Source organism: Monodelphis domestica, chromosome 5, assembly GCF_027887165.1.
Source record: "Monodelphis domestica isolate mMonDom1 chromosome 5, mMonDom1.pri, whole genome shotgun sequence".
NCBI classification, from domain to species: Eukaryota; Metazoa; Chordata; class Mammalia; order Didelphimorphia; family Didelphidae; genus Monodelphis; species Monodelphis domestica.
In genome coordinates this window covers 276,898,247-276,915,328 of record NC_077231.1, presented here as the reverse complement: position 1 = coordinate 276,915,328, position 17,082 = coordinate 276,898,247, and the positions used below count along the sequence as shown (strand labels likewise).

At 37.1% G+C, this 17,082-nt stretch overlaps 1 protein-coding gene across 1 annotated transcript in view; it reads right to left on the bottom strand.

Moving 5' to 3' along the window:
- Window positions 1-17,082, bottom strand: part of AKAP9 (A-kinase anchoring protein 9) — a 188,256-nt gene that overhangs the window by 123,256 nt on the left and 47,918 nt on the right. Inside the window, exons 4-5 of the mRNA XM_056800198.1 lie at window positions 7,724-7,774; window positions 7,208-7,378 (exon numbers count right to left, since the gene is read on the bottom strand). Of these exons, the coding sequence (XP_056656176.1) occupies window positions 7,208-7,378; window positions 7,724-7,774 (222 nt within the window). The remainder of the gene's footprint in view (window positions 1-7,207; window positions 7,379-7,723; window positions 7,775-17,082) is intronic.

Sequence of the window (17,082 nt, the reverse complement as noted above, 5' to 3'; positions counted from 1 at the left end):
TAACAGCAATTCAGAGGAAGATATTTTATCATATAAGCAGTGAAACAAAATTGGGTTGGATGGCAGAATTGGGAACACAAAGGATCACAATAGATTAGAACCATGAGATAAAAATAAAACAGAAATAGACATAAGGCCTTGAATTAAGGTTAAAAAACAAAACCAAATAAACAAGTATATGATAAGGGAGAGGAATCTAGACAGAGTTCACATGGAAAAGGTCTCTGTGTTTAGTGTACTTTAAAGATCAATGAATCAGTAACAATACACAATATACAAAAAATAAAAGTGATAAAATTTTAGAATGTATTAGCAAAAGTATGTATGTCATTCTAGAACTCTAATAGTTAAGTGAAAGAGATTCCTCGCCAAATTAGCTTTAGGATGGTCATGAGAGCCACAGAAACTCCTGAACACATCTAATTCAGCTATGGACAGGTTTTAATCCTTTTTGTTAGGCAGAAGGAATATCTATGTTTGTGAAACCACAGGTTATTGAAATATTACTAACATAATAAATGGCATTGCTCCATCATACCTGATTCTTCCCTTTCTCTTATAATCATATTCAAACAATTTTCAAACCTTGTTAGTTGTAATTCCAAACCCTCTCTTGGATCTGTCCTGTTGTCCACTCACTCCAATCAATTAGCATATAATTAAATACCCTGGGTGTGTGGGATACAAATACTCCTATGATAGTTCAGGTTCTCACCATTTCTCCCTAAGCTACTGGATAGCCTTCCATGTGGTATTCTTGCACCCAGACTCCCCAAAGCTGTGCACAGGAAGCCTCGGCGGTTCCCTGCTGTGTCTAGAATAATATACAAACTCCCGAGTCTGGATAAGGTGTCTCCCTGTCCAAACATTTATCTACTTGCTGTTCCGTGGACAAAAACATCCCACATTCCTTCTCAAGTTCCTTTGCTGGGCCATAATCCATGTGCTGCTCCCTATGTGTGAGCACAGCCCGGGGCCCTATCTGGACTCTGTCTTTTCTCTCAATTCTCTCTGCGTGACCTCAGTCTCTTTCCTGGGTTCATCCCGGTCAGTCCTAGTCTTTCTCAATCTCTATAGGTAGGTGACATTTCCCATTGGATGACCCACAAGGCACCTCAACTCAAAATGTCCATCACTGAATTCATCCTATTGCCCCCTTTCCACAACCCTCTTTTCTCCCTGACTTCCCTTTTGGAAGTCATCCTCAGCCCTTCCTCACCACTCCTATCCAAACTGCTGATAAATCTTCCCAATCCCATCTCTGCACTGTCTTTTGCCCTGGTCCCCTTCTCTCTATTTATGGGGTCACAAGCTTATGACAGGCCTTCATCAACTCTATCTTGAGCAACATCAATAACCTCCTAATGGGTTCCCCTCTCCAATTCATTCTTCTTAAGTCTTCCAAAGGGATAGGTCTTCCTGAAGTTCAGGTTCTTATCAAAAACCTTCAGGGGTACCCTGTTAGCTCTAGGATAAAATATAAACTCCTTAGCTCAGCCTGTCAGGCCCTCAGTAATACCTTTCCAGCCGTATTTGGCCTTCTGTGTTTTAGACGTACAGGTTATTTGTGACCCTCCACCCTTTGCCTCCCTCCTTCCTTTGTGCTTTTTGCCCAATTTCTCTCATTATGGAATGACCTCCTTGTTTCTGGCTCTCAGAATTTTGAGGACTTGGCTGGGGTGCTGCCTCCCTCATGACGCATTTCTCACACCCTCTGCAGCTGTTAATAAACTCTCCCTCTCTGAGGGACTTTTTGCACTCCTTTCTCTATGTACATGTGGTAACCGGCAGGCAGCACAAGCATGGCAGTGGTAGTTACGAAGTGAAATGAGACCCAAATACAGACCTCTAGCTCATTTGGGCTCCTATGAGTGGAAAGAAGAGAAAAGGCACAAGCGTTAGCTTGAAAACAGAACTAACACAATCTGATGCGAGGGATGGTGGCCAGGTGGCCAGGTAAGGATTACTCAGAGTTTGTGAACTTGGCTGGTTGAAAAGGTAGTGATATCCTCAACAAAAGCAAAGATGGAAGGAAGAAGGGAGGTTGAAGGGGGAGCAGAAGATAATTAAATCAACTTTGAATGTTGTGAGTTTGAGATGCCTGTGGGTGACTTCTATTTGGAAACAGCTCCCTCACCTTCCCCCCAAGAACCTTGCTTCATATTTCACTGAAAAAATTAAGTCAATTATCCAAGAGCTCTATTTCCTCCCCTCCCTATCTCATATCACTTAGATACTTTTGACCACTTTCACCTCCTTCCCATGAAGGAGTTGCCTTTCTCCTAGATCTCCTCTTCTCCAGCAGGTTACCCTCCCTCTTCCACCCCCACTCTCTTACATTTTAATATTCAATCTCTCCCTGTCTGATGGTAGTTTTCCTATTACCTACAAATACATCCACCCATAAAAAATTCTCACTTGATGCATCTCCTCCTAACTATTATCCTGTCTCCCCTGCCTTTTATGCTTAAACTCCTTGAGAAGGCTGTCTGAAATTGGTGCGTCTAACTTTCCTCTCACTCTCTCCTCATTTTTCTGCAGACTGATTGCCAACCTCTCCATTCAATTGCAACTGCTCATTCTAAAGTTAAAAATTATCTTTGAACCCCCAAATCCAATGGCCTTTTCTCAATCCTCATCTTTCTTGGCTTCTCTGCAGCCTGTGACACTGCCAGTCATCATCTTGATATTTTTTTCTTTTTAGGTTTTTGTTACACTATTCTCTCCTGGCTTTGCACCTACTTATCCAATCATTTCTTCTCAGTTTCCTCTTCATCCAGGGCACCATGGGTTACTCTCTCCTGAGTTTCAACTTGTTCCTCACTTCTTCTAAACCAAGAATGGGCAGACTATCGTCTATAAGCTGCTGTTCCTTCCTGCAGACCTTTCAGCTAAGAATAGCTTTTACGTTTTTAAATAATGTAGGAATAGAGCGATAGGGGAAAAGGGAAAATGCAAAATTATAAGACTTTACTTAAAAATGTACAAATCACTTAGTTCACAGGCTCTATGTGGGCCATAGTTTGCCAATTCTTGCTTTAAACTACTTCACCTGACCATCACATTAGCTCCCATGGATTCAATGATCAATTCCATGCTGATGATTCCTAAATCCACTTTTCCAGCCCTAACCTCTCATCTGACCTCCAAGTCTCACATTTCCAACTGCCTATTGGACATCTCAAACTGGAAGTCTCATGGATATTTTTGAACCCAACTTGTCTAAAACAGAGCTCGTCTTTCCCCCAAAGCCTTCTCCCCTTCCTCACTTTGAGAGTATCATTCTCCCAGTCACCCAGGCTCACAATCTAGGTATTCATGACTCTTCTTTCTCACTCCCTCACTTGCAATTTTTTGCCAAGGCCTATTGTTCCTACTATAATAATATTTCTCAAACAAGCTCTCTTCTCCTCTGATACTCCACTACCTTCATACAGACTCTTTTATCACCTCGCACCTAGACTACTCTATAGCTTACTGTTTCATCTCCTTGCTTCAAGTTTCCTCCTCTCCATTCCATCCTCAACTTGCCTGTCAAAGTGATCTTCCTGAAGTAAGGGTCTGACTGTGTTAGCCTCTAACCCCACTTCCACTCCTCAATAAACTCCAGTGGATCTCTATTACCTCTAAGATCAAATATGAAATTATCTGTTGTCATTAAAGCCAACCCTAACCCAGCCCCTCCCTTCCTTCACAGTCTTCTTACAGTGTGTGATCCAGTGACACTGGCATCTTTGTAGCTTCTCACACAAAACACCCCATCTCCTAACCCTGGGCATCTTTACTACATTGTCTTCCTGGATCCTCCCACTCCTCATCTTCATCTTCTGGTCTTCCTGGCTTCCCTGCATCAATGCCTTTCCCCATACTGACTATCTCCCATATTTCCTTATGTCTTGCTTGTATGTAGTCGTTTGCATGTTGTCTCCTTCATTAGTCTATGAGCCCCCAGGGAACAGGGTCCTTTTCTGGGGCTTTCTTTGTATCCCCAAAGCTTGCACAGTGCCTGGAGCACAGGAGGGAAATGCTTGTTAACTGAGTAACTCCATGTAAAATTTATGCATGGGCCTGAACCAGCATAGCAAAGAATGACAATTTACAATGATGGTGGGAATGCTCACATGCATGTGATCAGGAGAATACAAAGACTAACATACAACGTCTCTAATTCACTAATATAAAGAAAGTCCTTAACTATGATATCACTAGTATCTCAATGCCAATGACATATAGGGTTCTCATTAAATTTTATTTTTAAGTTATAATTGCATTGCTAATATCATTATTTTTTATCCAAACAAGTATTTTATGATTTAAAAATCATCCGATTATATCTTCCTAACCTTCCAATAGGTAAGAAGAAATATTAAAGTCTATAATTCTGAATTTGTATCTTCCTTGAATAAACTTCACAATATTAATTTGCTTTGCATTCTTTCTAATGGAAATGACTATTATTTTATATAAAATTTCATTTCTATATGTCTCATACACCTCAATAGAGCTTTCAGAGGAAAATATTATTTTACCTACAAAATTTGTTAAAATAAAAATCTTTTATTCTGGACACATACTTGTGAAACAATAAAAGACAGCTCACAGCAAATGTTAGCCATAAAATTAAATGATTTTAAAAGTACTTTTCCTAGTAAATACAACTGAAATACCAGGGTATAGGCTATTTGGTTTAGTTAAAAAAAATAAGATTATAGAGCAAATGAGAATCCCCTATGAAGAGATTTTATAGTAAAAAGGGAATTATTCCTGAATAATTATATAGAGAAAATATAGATTTTTGATACTTCTTTCTAAATTTAGGTGAAATATTCACATGACTAGATTGAGGCAGCCCTCAAAAGAATTTTATAAGTAACATGATAGCAAAATTATCTTGCATAAATTGAAAGCCTTTAAAAATATTTATTTTAAAAAATAAATAATATATCTTACAAACCATCCAACAGAAAAAGTCTTTTTCCTCTTTCCAAATAATGCAATAATAATAATATTTTGCAAGTAAGATATGTAGTCACAAAAATTCTTTATTTTGGCATATTCCCATACTTGTGGAAAATTAAAAAAAAAAACAAGGCTAGAAAACCTATTGAATATGCTCATAATACATTTTCAGTGAGTTGTTAAACATATGAGAAATTATTACCATGGGATCTTTCCAGACTATGCTACTTTCTTAATGATTTTAATGAATGGGGTAGATGCTATTTTTCTTTAAATAGTAGAGAGATGCATTTTTACTATATGAGTCAAATCAATTTCTTCTGGTCCTGTTTCAAGTTGGTTGTTCAGATGTTTTACTTCTTTTTTAAATTTAATTTATTTTCTAAACCCCTACCTTCTGACTTGGAGCCAATACTGTATATTGGCTCCAAGACAGAAGAGTGGTAAGGGCTAGGCAATGGAGGTTAAATGACTCGCCCAGGGTCACACAGCTAGGAAGTGTCTGGGGCCAGATTTGAACCTAGAACCTCCCATCTGTAGGCCTGGCTCTCAATACACTGAGCCACCCAGCTGCCCCCTTTACTTCATTTTAACTGAAAAGCATTTTGATTTCCTAGTTCCACAGACTATGAAGATCTATTAACTCTCCATTAAGAAAAAGAAAACTTCAATATCCCTCATTTTCATTATGGAGATGTAAATAGAACATGTATGGCACATCTTTATTCTTGTTTCTATGAAAATCTATAAAGGAATATACAACAGGGCTTGCTTCTGGCAATCAAGAATCATAATCATCAGTAATATCACACTCACTTTGAAGCTATTTCTTTCTCTCCTTTTTCCTAAGGAAAAAAGGCTTGTCACCAGTAGTCAGTCACCCAATAAATTACAGAGATATCATAAGAACTCATACATCAACTGTGCAGCAACAGTGTTTTCAGTCACAATTTCCTAAATATGAATTGAGGTGAAACAAAGGTTTTTCTACATTGTTACTGAAGGATGATAAATGAAATATAGTATAGAATGTTAAGATAGAAAACCTGGGATGCAGGCTTACTTTTATCACTTACTAGTTGTGTGGCCTTGGTGTTGGTCTTTGAGCCTTGGTTTTTTCACTGGTTAAATGAGGACATCATCTGTTCAACTCATCTCACAGCAATATTGAAAGAATAACATGTAAAAGAATTACATAGTTCTTAAAAATAACTTTAAGAATTTGAAAAATTCTTAAAAAGAACTATGTAAATCACGAAGCACTATACAAATTTATGGTTGTTCTTATAACTGGGGCAGCTAGATGGTGCAATGGATAGAATGCCAGGTCTGGTGTCAGGAAGAATCCTCTTCCTGAATTCAAATCTCATTTCAACACTTACTATCTTGGTTACCCTGGGCAAGTCATTTAACCCCATTTGCCTCCATTTCCTCATCTGTCAAATGAGCTGGAAAGGGAAATGACAAATCACTACAGTATCTATGCCAAGAAAAACCCAAATGGGATCACAAAGAGTCAGAGACAACTAAAAAATGGCAGAACCACAACAAATTATTATAACTATTTCTAAATTCAATTACCAAAAAAATTAACTTACTGAAGGATTTGAATAGTAATCTAAAACATAGTAATAAGAAATAATAAGCATTCAATTAATCATGTATTGATTACTGTTTAAATTATTTAGGGTTCTTTAGAAATTACTGTATATAAACTAAAAAAAGGAAATTTTTGTAAAACTTCAATGTAGAAATATGAAATACAAAGTAATTTAGAAAGAAAATAAAAGTCAATAAATTTTAAATGGGATGAGAAACAGCTAGCATTACAACAATATGAATGTCAATGGTACCCATATCTAAAATCATTCAAAGGAAAGCAAAAATCAAATGATACATTTTCATTGTCTACAAGTCCCACTGTGTACCTGGTCAGCCAAAGCAAAAATTCATTTTTTGGTCAGGATGAGATCAGGAAAGTCTGATGAATAAAGGTTTTTTTCTATTAATATTAAAAAAAAATAAAACTGACTCAAGATTTTTTCCTGAATATTATCCAAACAACAAAGAATGAAAATGTGATAGGGAATATGAATGAAATGTGTCAGGAGTCAATTTATATCAGGAGAATTATAACTCTAATGTACATGTTTAAACTATTTCTAAACAACAGAGTAGATCTATTCACTCATGTTAAAGTTTTGGTTTTGATAAGTGATAAACAGAAAGCAACATAAGGTAAGTCTACCTGTTGCAATCCTTCTGTGCCAAATGCTGCCCTCATCTCCTCTAGCTCTCTGCTTAGTTCTTCAATCTCTTGCTGTTTCCCAGCCAATTCATTCTCCATCATCTCTAGTCGGGTCGAAGAGTACTGTGCTCCTTGTTCAGAATAAGACTCATCAACTCCAAATTCTTCTTCCTAAATTAATCCAAGTTTCTTAAAAATCAGTACTTAAAGCATTCTTGATGGTAGCTTATTAAAATGCTGACTTCCATTCCAAATATTGTTGAGACATAAGACATCTAAGAGCTTATTGACTTGTTTTGGGGTTAATGTAATTTGCATCTCAAAAGTTGACAAAGAATAGCAACAAATATAGCTTATGTTAAGCTTTTTTAACAAAAACTGAAGTTAGAAGCACATATACATCACAAAGATAGAACCGCATGCAGGAGAAAAGACATTATGATTAGTAAGTTCAGTAGATAAGTGCTCTTAGTATTAAACATTGTTGTTATTATTATATAACTTGTAATACTGTACCATTAATAAATGTGTAGGAATATCTGTTCTCACCAAACTGCAACCATTTACCTGTATAAGAACAATTTCTTAATATGTTATGAATTTAAATACAATAATCTATTGCTAATGGAAATATATTTTTTCTACAGAAAATTTATTGACTTTATGTGGTAAAAATACTACATTAATAATTTATTTAGTTTGGACTAAGTTTTTGTGGATGCATAATAAAGATATGACAGTGAACTGCCATTCAAAATAAGGATACTTTTCAATTCAGAAGGAAAAACTATAACAACTATAACCAAATAGCTAATCCACTTTAACAAAATAGTGTGAAACCAGAACAATTCTTATGAAACATTTTGTCATTAAATTTCTCTTAGATTGCTATATTTAAGGTGTCTTCATGCCAGATCCATTTCTTTTCTTTTTCTTTAAAACCCTTACCTTCTGCCTTAGAATCCATGCTGTGTATTGGCTCCAAGGCAGAAGAGTGGTATGGGCTAGGCAATGGGGGTTAAGTGACTTGCCCAGGGTCACACAGCCGGGAAGTGTCTAAGGCCACATTTGAACCTAGGACCTCCCATCTCTAGGCCTGGCTCTCAATCCACTGAGCCACCCCAGATCCATTTCTAATCAAAATAGTTGACTATTAGGTTAGCATTATTGTTGTTCAACTTTCATTTTTAAAGAAGACCAACAATCTCATGGTGTTGGAGAAAGGGTTACACTGTTCAGCTGTGGCCAATGGGTTCCATATGAGTTTAGAAGGCATTGCCACAGCTTGGGTCACAATTAGGGTGGCAGTGGCTCTGGATTTGTGTAGCTTACATCTCTTTGGTGTTTCTATGATTCGGCTTTGCTTCTGGAGTGCAATGCCTTCTCTGATGGGGGTCCTGTGCCAAGATCTCTCATGTCTCACAGTCAATATTAAAGTTCTTCAGAGAGGGTCCTTATACTACTTCTTCTGACCGCCATGTGAATGCTTGTGTGAGATCTCTTTGGGGTAACTTGTTTTTAACATTTGGGCTACTTGGCTTGTCCACTGGAACTGCACTCTCTGCATTAGAGTTTGGATGCTTAGTAGTTCAGCTCCAGAGAGAACCTCAGTGTCTACAACCTTAGCTTTTCAGGGAATCTTCATGATCTCCCTTGGACAATTCAAGTGGAAGTGGTTCAGTTTAATAGCATGGCATGGAAAATCTGCCCAAGTTTCCCAGGCATGCAACAGTGTAGCCAGCACCATGGCTCTGTAGATCTTTGGTTTGGTGTGTAGTCTGATTGACAGCCTCCCCAACAGGGGGGCTAGCTCTGGCAATACATGCAAGAACCTTAACATCTGTGTGGCCAGCCCTGAAGAGTGTACTGCCAAGGTAAGTGAACATATCCATAGCATTCAAAAGTTCTCCATTTACTGTAACCAATGGCTCCATGTATGGATGGTGTGGTACTGGCTGGTGGAGGACCTCTGTTTTCCTGGTCTTATGGTCAAGCCAAAATTAGCACAGGTGGCAGAGAATCAATCCATACTTAGTTGTAAATCAGTCTTAGAGGCTGGAATGAATGCATAATCATCTGGAAATAAAAAGTTGTGCACCAACTTGCTCTCAGCTTGTAGCCTTTTCAAATTACATAGATAGCATTCTACCTTTCATGCAAGTGTCCAGGATACTGGCTAAGAATTATGTTAAGATAGAAGCTTACATAAAACTACTAAAGATAAGACTTGGAACATCCTGCTAGTTTAGGCCTGCTCTCTTGTCCTCTCTATTTATTCTATTGAGAATGTCCATCTCCACCTGAGCAGCTTTTTTTCTTATTCTCAGCCTTCTTGCAGGCCAACTGAGGATGATCTCCAGTGTTTTTTACTAGGGGCCACTATAGTTTTTCCCCAAAGCAAGATTCCAAAACAAACTGGCATAAGTAATTTAGAAACAAACTTCTTGAAGGTCTTTTGGGGGCTTTGTGTCCTCCAAGCTTTGGCATTTCCTTAAAGTTCTCTGACAGAATCACAAGTGTACCACTTATGTCCTATACTGCCCTCTTAAAAAATATCTAAAATGACAGTAGCTGGAAAAAGACTGCTGTAAGAGATACCTCTTCTCCTACCCAAAAAAAGGATAATAATAATCTTATTGTTAAATATAAACAGATACCAACAAATACTTTTAAGTACTTAAAACATTTAATTTCTACAACATTCTAAACATGGCAGCAACTATATTTGCATTGTTAATTTGCATAAGAACCAATTTTCTTTATACACAGTATAAAGATACTCATTTTGGTGTAAGTCTTAAATAGCTATGTGTTCTGAATCAGTATGGCATAAATTAATAAGATTTTAGTGAACTAGAAAATAATCGATACTTTGGAACCAGACTAAATACTTTGTAAAAGGCTTCATTATTATTCAATACAATGAAAAGAGGAGTCAGAAGATCTAGTTCATATTCCGGCACTGATAACCCTGTAATTCATGCCCACTGAAAGAAGAGAGCAAGATGAAATCTACTAAGGCTACACACTAATAGGGAGAAAGCTTTAAATAATTACTATTTAAATAATTACACCTTTAAACATCTGAGAATTTTAAAAACTGTATTTCTATAGAATTTCACTTTATAATAACTAAGTTTGTAGTTAAAATTCTGAAGTTTAAAGTTCTTCACAATCTGGTTTCAAATCTCTCTTGCTGGATTGATTTTCTATAAGTTTCTTAGGTCTTCATGTCCAGCAAAACTTGCCTACTTAATGTTGCTTATATACTACCTTTCATCACCTACCTTCATCAATGCAGGCTGCCTCTATACCTGGCATGCTCTCCTTCCTCATTCTGTGGAAGTTTTAATTTCCTTGAAGATTCAGCTCTGACGCTTTTACTGATTGTACTAGTTTTGTCAGTGATGATCTCACCCCTGACATTACTTTGTATTTATTTAACTGTGTAAATCAGACAGCTAGGTGGTACAATGGATAGAGTGTCAGGCCTGAAGTCAGGAAGCCTCATCTTCTTGAGTTCAAATCTGGACCTGGACACTTACTAGTTGTGTGACCCTGTTTGCCTCAGTTTTCTCATCTGTCAAATGAGCTGAAAAAGGAAATGGCAAACTATTCCAAGATCTCTGCCAAGAAAATCCTAAATGGGATTATGAAGAGTCAGCGAAGACTGAAAAACTACTCAACAACTGTGTGAATTGCTGTTTTTAACACAGGATCTATGAATTTGCCTTTCTTGAATATTTTCTCCATCATCTCTCTTCCTGTGTGTTCTATCTCTCCTCTTCATTTCTATCCATTCCTACATTAATAACTGTATTTTAATATAATTGATTTACTTGGTCAGTAAACAAGCATTTATTAACCATCTACTTACTAAGTGCCAGAGACTGATTGAACATTTATTAAATCCTGGAACTACAAAATAAGTCAAAGAAACAGCACCTGCTCTCAAGGAGGTAACAACTTAATAATGGAGAAGAGACAACATGCCAACAACTATGTACAAATAAAATAGATAAAAGCGTGATTGGCAGGTAATCTCAGAGGAAAGATTAATGAGAATGGGCTGGGGCTTAGAGATAAGATAATTCTGACCATGGTGTACAGTTAAAGTGGTAGAGTCTGGTGAGGGAGTTTATTGACTCGTTGGGGCAGGATAGAAGGGGAAACATGGTCAGATCTCTGCTGTAGGAAGATCCCTTTGACAGATGAGTGGAAGGTGGACTGGAGAGGAGAGAACTTAAAGTAAGGAGATCAATGAGCAGGCTCCTGCAATAGTCCAGGTATAAGGTGATTAAGGCCTGCATTGAAATGCTGGCAGCATCAGAGGAGAAGAAGGCCTATAGGAGAGACATCTTGGCAAATGACTGATTGTACATGGCAGATGAGAGTGAGGAGTCAAAGATGACACTTATGTTATGAATCAGGGTGACTGGGGAAATAGTAGTGGCCTCAATAGGAATAGGGAGTGTTGAAAGAGGGCTTTGGGGAAAAGACAAGTTCAGTTTTAGATATAAGAAGTTTAGAATATCTATGTAACATCTGTATTGAAAGGAAATGGGGGGATTGGAAAAACCAGGGGATAATGGGAGGTTTGTATGGGGGTATGGAGAAGTTGAGGGGAGAGAGGGAATATTGCTTGGTGATGCAAAGGACCTTTCCACATCTATGAGCCATTCAGTTTGAGGCATCCAATAGGCAGTTGAAGACGTGAGAGTTAGAGGATGGATGAGAGGTTAGGACTGGATAAAGAAATCTGGGAACCATCAGCAAAGAAAAAGTTCATTGAATCCAAGTGAAATAACATGGGGGGAAAGTGAAGGCCAAAGACTCTAACCAATGGTGAGTGAGCATGTCCTGGATGAAGATCCAGCAAAGGAAACTGAGGAATGGTTTGATAAGAAGGTGCAAAGCCAAGAGAGAATAGTGTCACAAAAACCTAAAGAGAAGCAAGTTTCAAGAAGATGGTGACTGACAGTCACAAGTCACAGAGAGGTCAAGAAGGATAAGGATTGAGAAAAGGCCACTGAATTTGGGAATTCAAAGATATTTTTTAACTTTAGAGAGAGAGCAGTTTCAGTTGAATTAAGAGGTTAGAAACAGAGGTTGGAAACCAGTCTACAGAAAACTGAGAAAAGAGAGAGAGAGGAGAGGGAGTGGAGGCACCAATTACAGATGGCCTTCTCAAGGATTTAATCATAAAAGGGAAGAGAGACATGAGAAGACAGCTAGGAGGAGGAGGTGGGTGAGAATTTTTTAAAGATGGGGAAGATATGGGCGTATTTGTAATCAGTAGGAAAGCTACCAACAGACAGGGAGAGATTGAACATTAGTAAGAGAGTGGGAATAATAAAGGGGGCAATCTGCTAGAAAAGATGAAATGCTTGTAGAGGAGTTTGCCTTGGCAAAGGAAAGGGCCATCCCTTCAGGGGAAATGGCTGTGAAGGAGGGGAAAATGGTGGAAGGCATCTGAGTGAGATGAAGTAAGAAGGGAGAAAAAAAGCTCTTGGAAAATGGCCTTAATTTTTTCAGTGAAGTATATGAGGCAAAGTTCTCTACTGAGGATGGAGAGAGGGGAGTCGTGGGAATTTTCAGAAGGAATGAAAATGTTTAGAAAAGCCATTGTGGTAAGGGGGACTGTGGGTCAATTAAGGAAGTGTAAAACTTGCTGCAGTGAGGGCCCAGTTGAAATTATACCATATTCATATAAAAACCTAATTATTATATAATCAGTTAGCACAGTTTCATGATTTTGTAACCTTAAGTAATTTATTCATTTCAAAATATCATTCTCAAAAGGGGTGCATAAGGTTCACCAGACTTCCAAAAGGGTCCTCAACAAAAATTTTTCTGCCCCTAGTAGAATGTAACCTTTTTAAAAGCAGGGGTGTACATTTTATCTTTGCACTCTCAGAGCCTAACAAAGCAAATATTTAATGCATGTTTTCTGAACTGAACAAAGTGACTCCCAAACTTTGGATGTCTTCTCTCCTATAACAGGAGTCTGGGCCTAGAGGGGCACTAAAGTAAAATGGTAACTTTTCATGACTCGATGATGATATTAAATAAAAGTGTGGGAGGCAATGTGATCTAGGATGGAGCTGGATCTGGAGCCAAGGGAGTTGAGTTTGAATTCTCCCTCAGTCAGATATTAGCTGCATGATTTCAGACAAGTCATTAATTTCTCTGGGCCTGAGTTTTCTTATTGGTCAGAAAGGCTTAGACCTGAACTAACAACCTGACAGGAAATTATACAGAAAATGCTTTATAAAACATTAAGAGACATATAAATGTGAGCTATAACCTGAGACACCTACACAAAAGTGTTATTTTAGGTACTTTAGAAGAACAGTATCATCTTAAATTACAATGCTCTTTATGTAGCTAAAATTTTTATCTTTGACAGAGGATTTTTGGCTTATATGCCATACATTCCTCTATTTTAGGAAAAAAAACCCTCAATATCCAAGCTAATGAGCAAGAAGAATGGATAATGGATAACTTAGTGAAAATGATCACCTGTCTTAAATATGACTTTCTGTATATTAGGCAAATATTCTAATTATTATTTAAACTTTAGAGTTGTTCTTAAAAGTTAATACTGCTTATACTTTATGTCTTTAACATATTCTAAATCTGTACAAATAGCTTAAAGAAATAATAAGCATGTACATGGATACAAAAGAAACTCACTAGCCAATTTACATTTTTAAAAGACATCTACTGAGGATAGAAGCAAGAGCAAGTAACCAAGGAAAAATACAAAACCAAGCACAATCCTATAAGCCCAGCATGAAAACTCAGAAGTACCTGAGGCTGGTGAGGAATTCAAAAAGTATCTCCTAAATGAGTAATTTGTATAATGGGCCTGTTCTCAGGGCCCCTGGGTGGGAGACAATCAGGCCGTGGCTGCAGTGACAATGTCAGGGGAAGTGGAGAGAAGGCAGAAGCCATGGTTCTTATTCAATCTCTGCCAATGATCTCTGGGCCAAAAGACTCCTAGACAAGTAATAGGAAACTACTATGGTAAGCTCCTCTGGGGAAGATAAAATCACCAGGCCCAAATACACTACAGAAAGAAAAAACTAAAGAAACCTGCAGATATGATGATAGGCTACTATCAAATGTCGGTTAAAAATGACAAAGAATGGGAGAGGTAAATAAGACTGTTCAAATTCAATGTCTCTGTTTTAAAAAAATGGTCAAGAGAGAGAGAGAGAAAAGGAAAACCAAACCAAACCCTACCTTCAAGGAGCTTACACTATACCGGGGAAAGGTAAGAAAACATTGACAAAGTAATTTCTGGGAGAAGGAGCACTAGCAGCTGGAGGGGTCAGGATGGCCAGGCACAGGTAAGCAGGGAGAGCTAAGACAACAAGCCAGGAAAAGCCTGGAGCCCCCCTAATGGCCAAAGTGAAGCTTGCATTTTATTCCAGAGTTAAAAGGAAGCAGTGTGCCTGGGTACAGGATGAAGATTCTTCAGGAGGGGAATGAAGGATCAGACCTGAGATGTTTTGAGATCAAGTCTCCAAGGAAATCTTCATTGGAAGGGAGGAAATCAGAAATGAGTGATAAAGAAAAGGGGGAGTAGGGGAGGGAAGAACTGAAAATGCCAAAGATTGAGGGGAAAAAAATCTCAAAGATCTTGAACATAAATAGATAAGTCAACAGGAATAACAGAAAGAAACATGATCTTAAAACACACATAAGGAAGGTAGATACGCATAGGGTTAAAGTAAGAGGATGGAGCCAAATCTATTGGGCATCAAACTGATAAAAAGAAGGCAGGAGTCGCAATCATGATATCTGACAAAGCCAAAGTAAAAATTAAATCTAATTAAAAGAGATAGGGAAGGTAATTACATCCTGATAAAAGGCAGATAGACAATGAGGAAATATCAGTACTCAACATGTATGCACCAAATGGCATAGCATCCAAATTTCTAAAGGAGAAACTAGTGGACCTCAAGGATAAAATAAATAGAAAAACTATACTAGTGGGGGACTTGAACCTTCCTCTATCTGTACTAGATAAATCAAACCAAAAAATAAATAAGAAAGAGGTAAGAGAAGTGAATGAAATCTTAGAAAAATTAGAGTTAGTAGATATGTGGAGAAAAATAAATAGGGACAAAAAGGAATACACCTTCTTTTCAGCAGCACATGGTACATTCACAAAAATTGACCATGTAGTAGGGCATAAAAACATTGCAAACAAGTGCAAAAGAGCAGAAATAATAAATGCAACCTTCTCAGATCACAATGCAATGAAAATAATAATTAGTAAGGGTACTTGGAGAGGTAAATCAAACATTAATTGGAAATTAAACAATACGATTCTCCAAAACCGGTTAGTCAAAGAACAAATCATAGAAACAAATTAAAAATTTCATCGAAGAAAATGACAATGATGAGACATCCTTTCAAAACCTATGGGATGCAGCCAAAGCAGTCCTCAGGAGGAAATAAATTTATATCCTTGAGTTCATATATTAACAAATTAGGGAGGGCAGAGGTCAATGAATTAGGCATGCAAATTAAAAAACTAGAAAGTGAACTAATTAAAAATCCTCAGATGAAGACTAAATTAAAGATCCTAAAAATCAAAGGAGAAATTAATAAAATTGAAAGGCAAAAAACTATTGATTTAATAAATAAGACTAGAAGCTGGTACTTTGAAAAAACAAATAAAATAGACAAAGTACTGGTCAGTCTAATTAAAAAAAGGAAAATAGAAAACCAAATTGACAGTATCCAAGATGAAAAGGGAGACCTCACCTCTAATGAAGAGGAAATTAAGGCAATCATTAAAAACTATTATATCAAATTATATGGCAACAAATAGGACAATCTAGGTGATATGGATGAATACTTATAAAAATATAAATTGCCTAGACTAACAAAGGAAGAAATAGATTACCTAAACAACCCCATATCAGAAAAAGAAATTGAACAAGCCATCAAAGAACTCCATAAGAAAAAATCCCCAGGTCCAGATGGATTCACAACTGAATTCTACCAAATATTCAAAGAACAAATAATCCCAATATTATGCAAACTAGTTGACAGAATAAGCAAAGAAGGAGTTCTACCAGATTCCTTTTACGACACAAATATGGTACTGATTCCAAAACCAGGCAGGTCAAAAACATCAAAAGAAAACTATAGACCAATCTCCCTAATGAATATAGATGCAAAAATCTTAAATAGGATTCTAGCAAAAAGACTCCAGCAAGTCATCACAAGGGTTATTCAATATTCGGAAAACCATCCACATAAAAACCAACAAATATCACATGACTATCTCAATAGATGCAGAAAAAGCCTTTGATAAACTACAACATCCATTCCTATTGAAAACACTAGAAAGTATAGGAATAGAAAGGCCTTTCCTAAAAATAATAAACAGTATATATCTAAAACCATCAGCAAACATCATCTGCAATGGGGATAAACTAGAAGCCTTCCCAATAAGATCAGGAGTGAAACAAGGATGCCCATTATCACCTCTATTATTTAACATTGTACTAGAAACACTAGCAGTAGCAATTAGAGAAGGAAAAGAAATTGAAGGTATTAAAATTGGCAATGAGGAGGCCAAGCTATCACTCTTTGCGAATGATATGATGGTCTACATAAAGAATCTTACAGAATCAACCAAAAAGCTAGTTGAAATAATCAACAACTTCAGGAAAGTTGCAGGATACAAAATAAACCCTCATAAGTCATCAGCATTTCTATATATCTCCAACCCATTTCAGCAGCAAGAATTAGAAAGGGAAATTTAATTTAAAATCATGCTAGACAATAGAAAATACTTAGGAATCTATCTGCCGAGACAAACACAGGAATTTTATGAACACAACTATGAA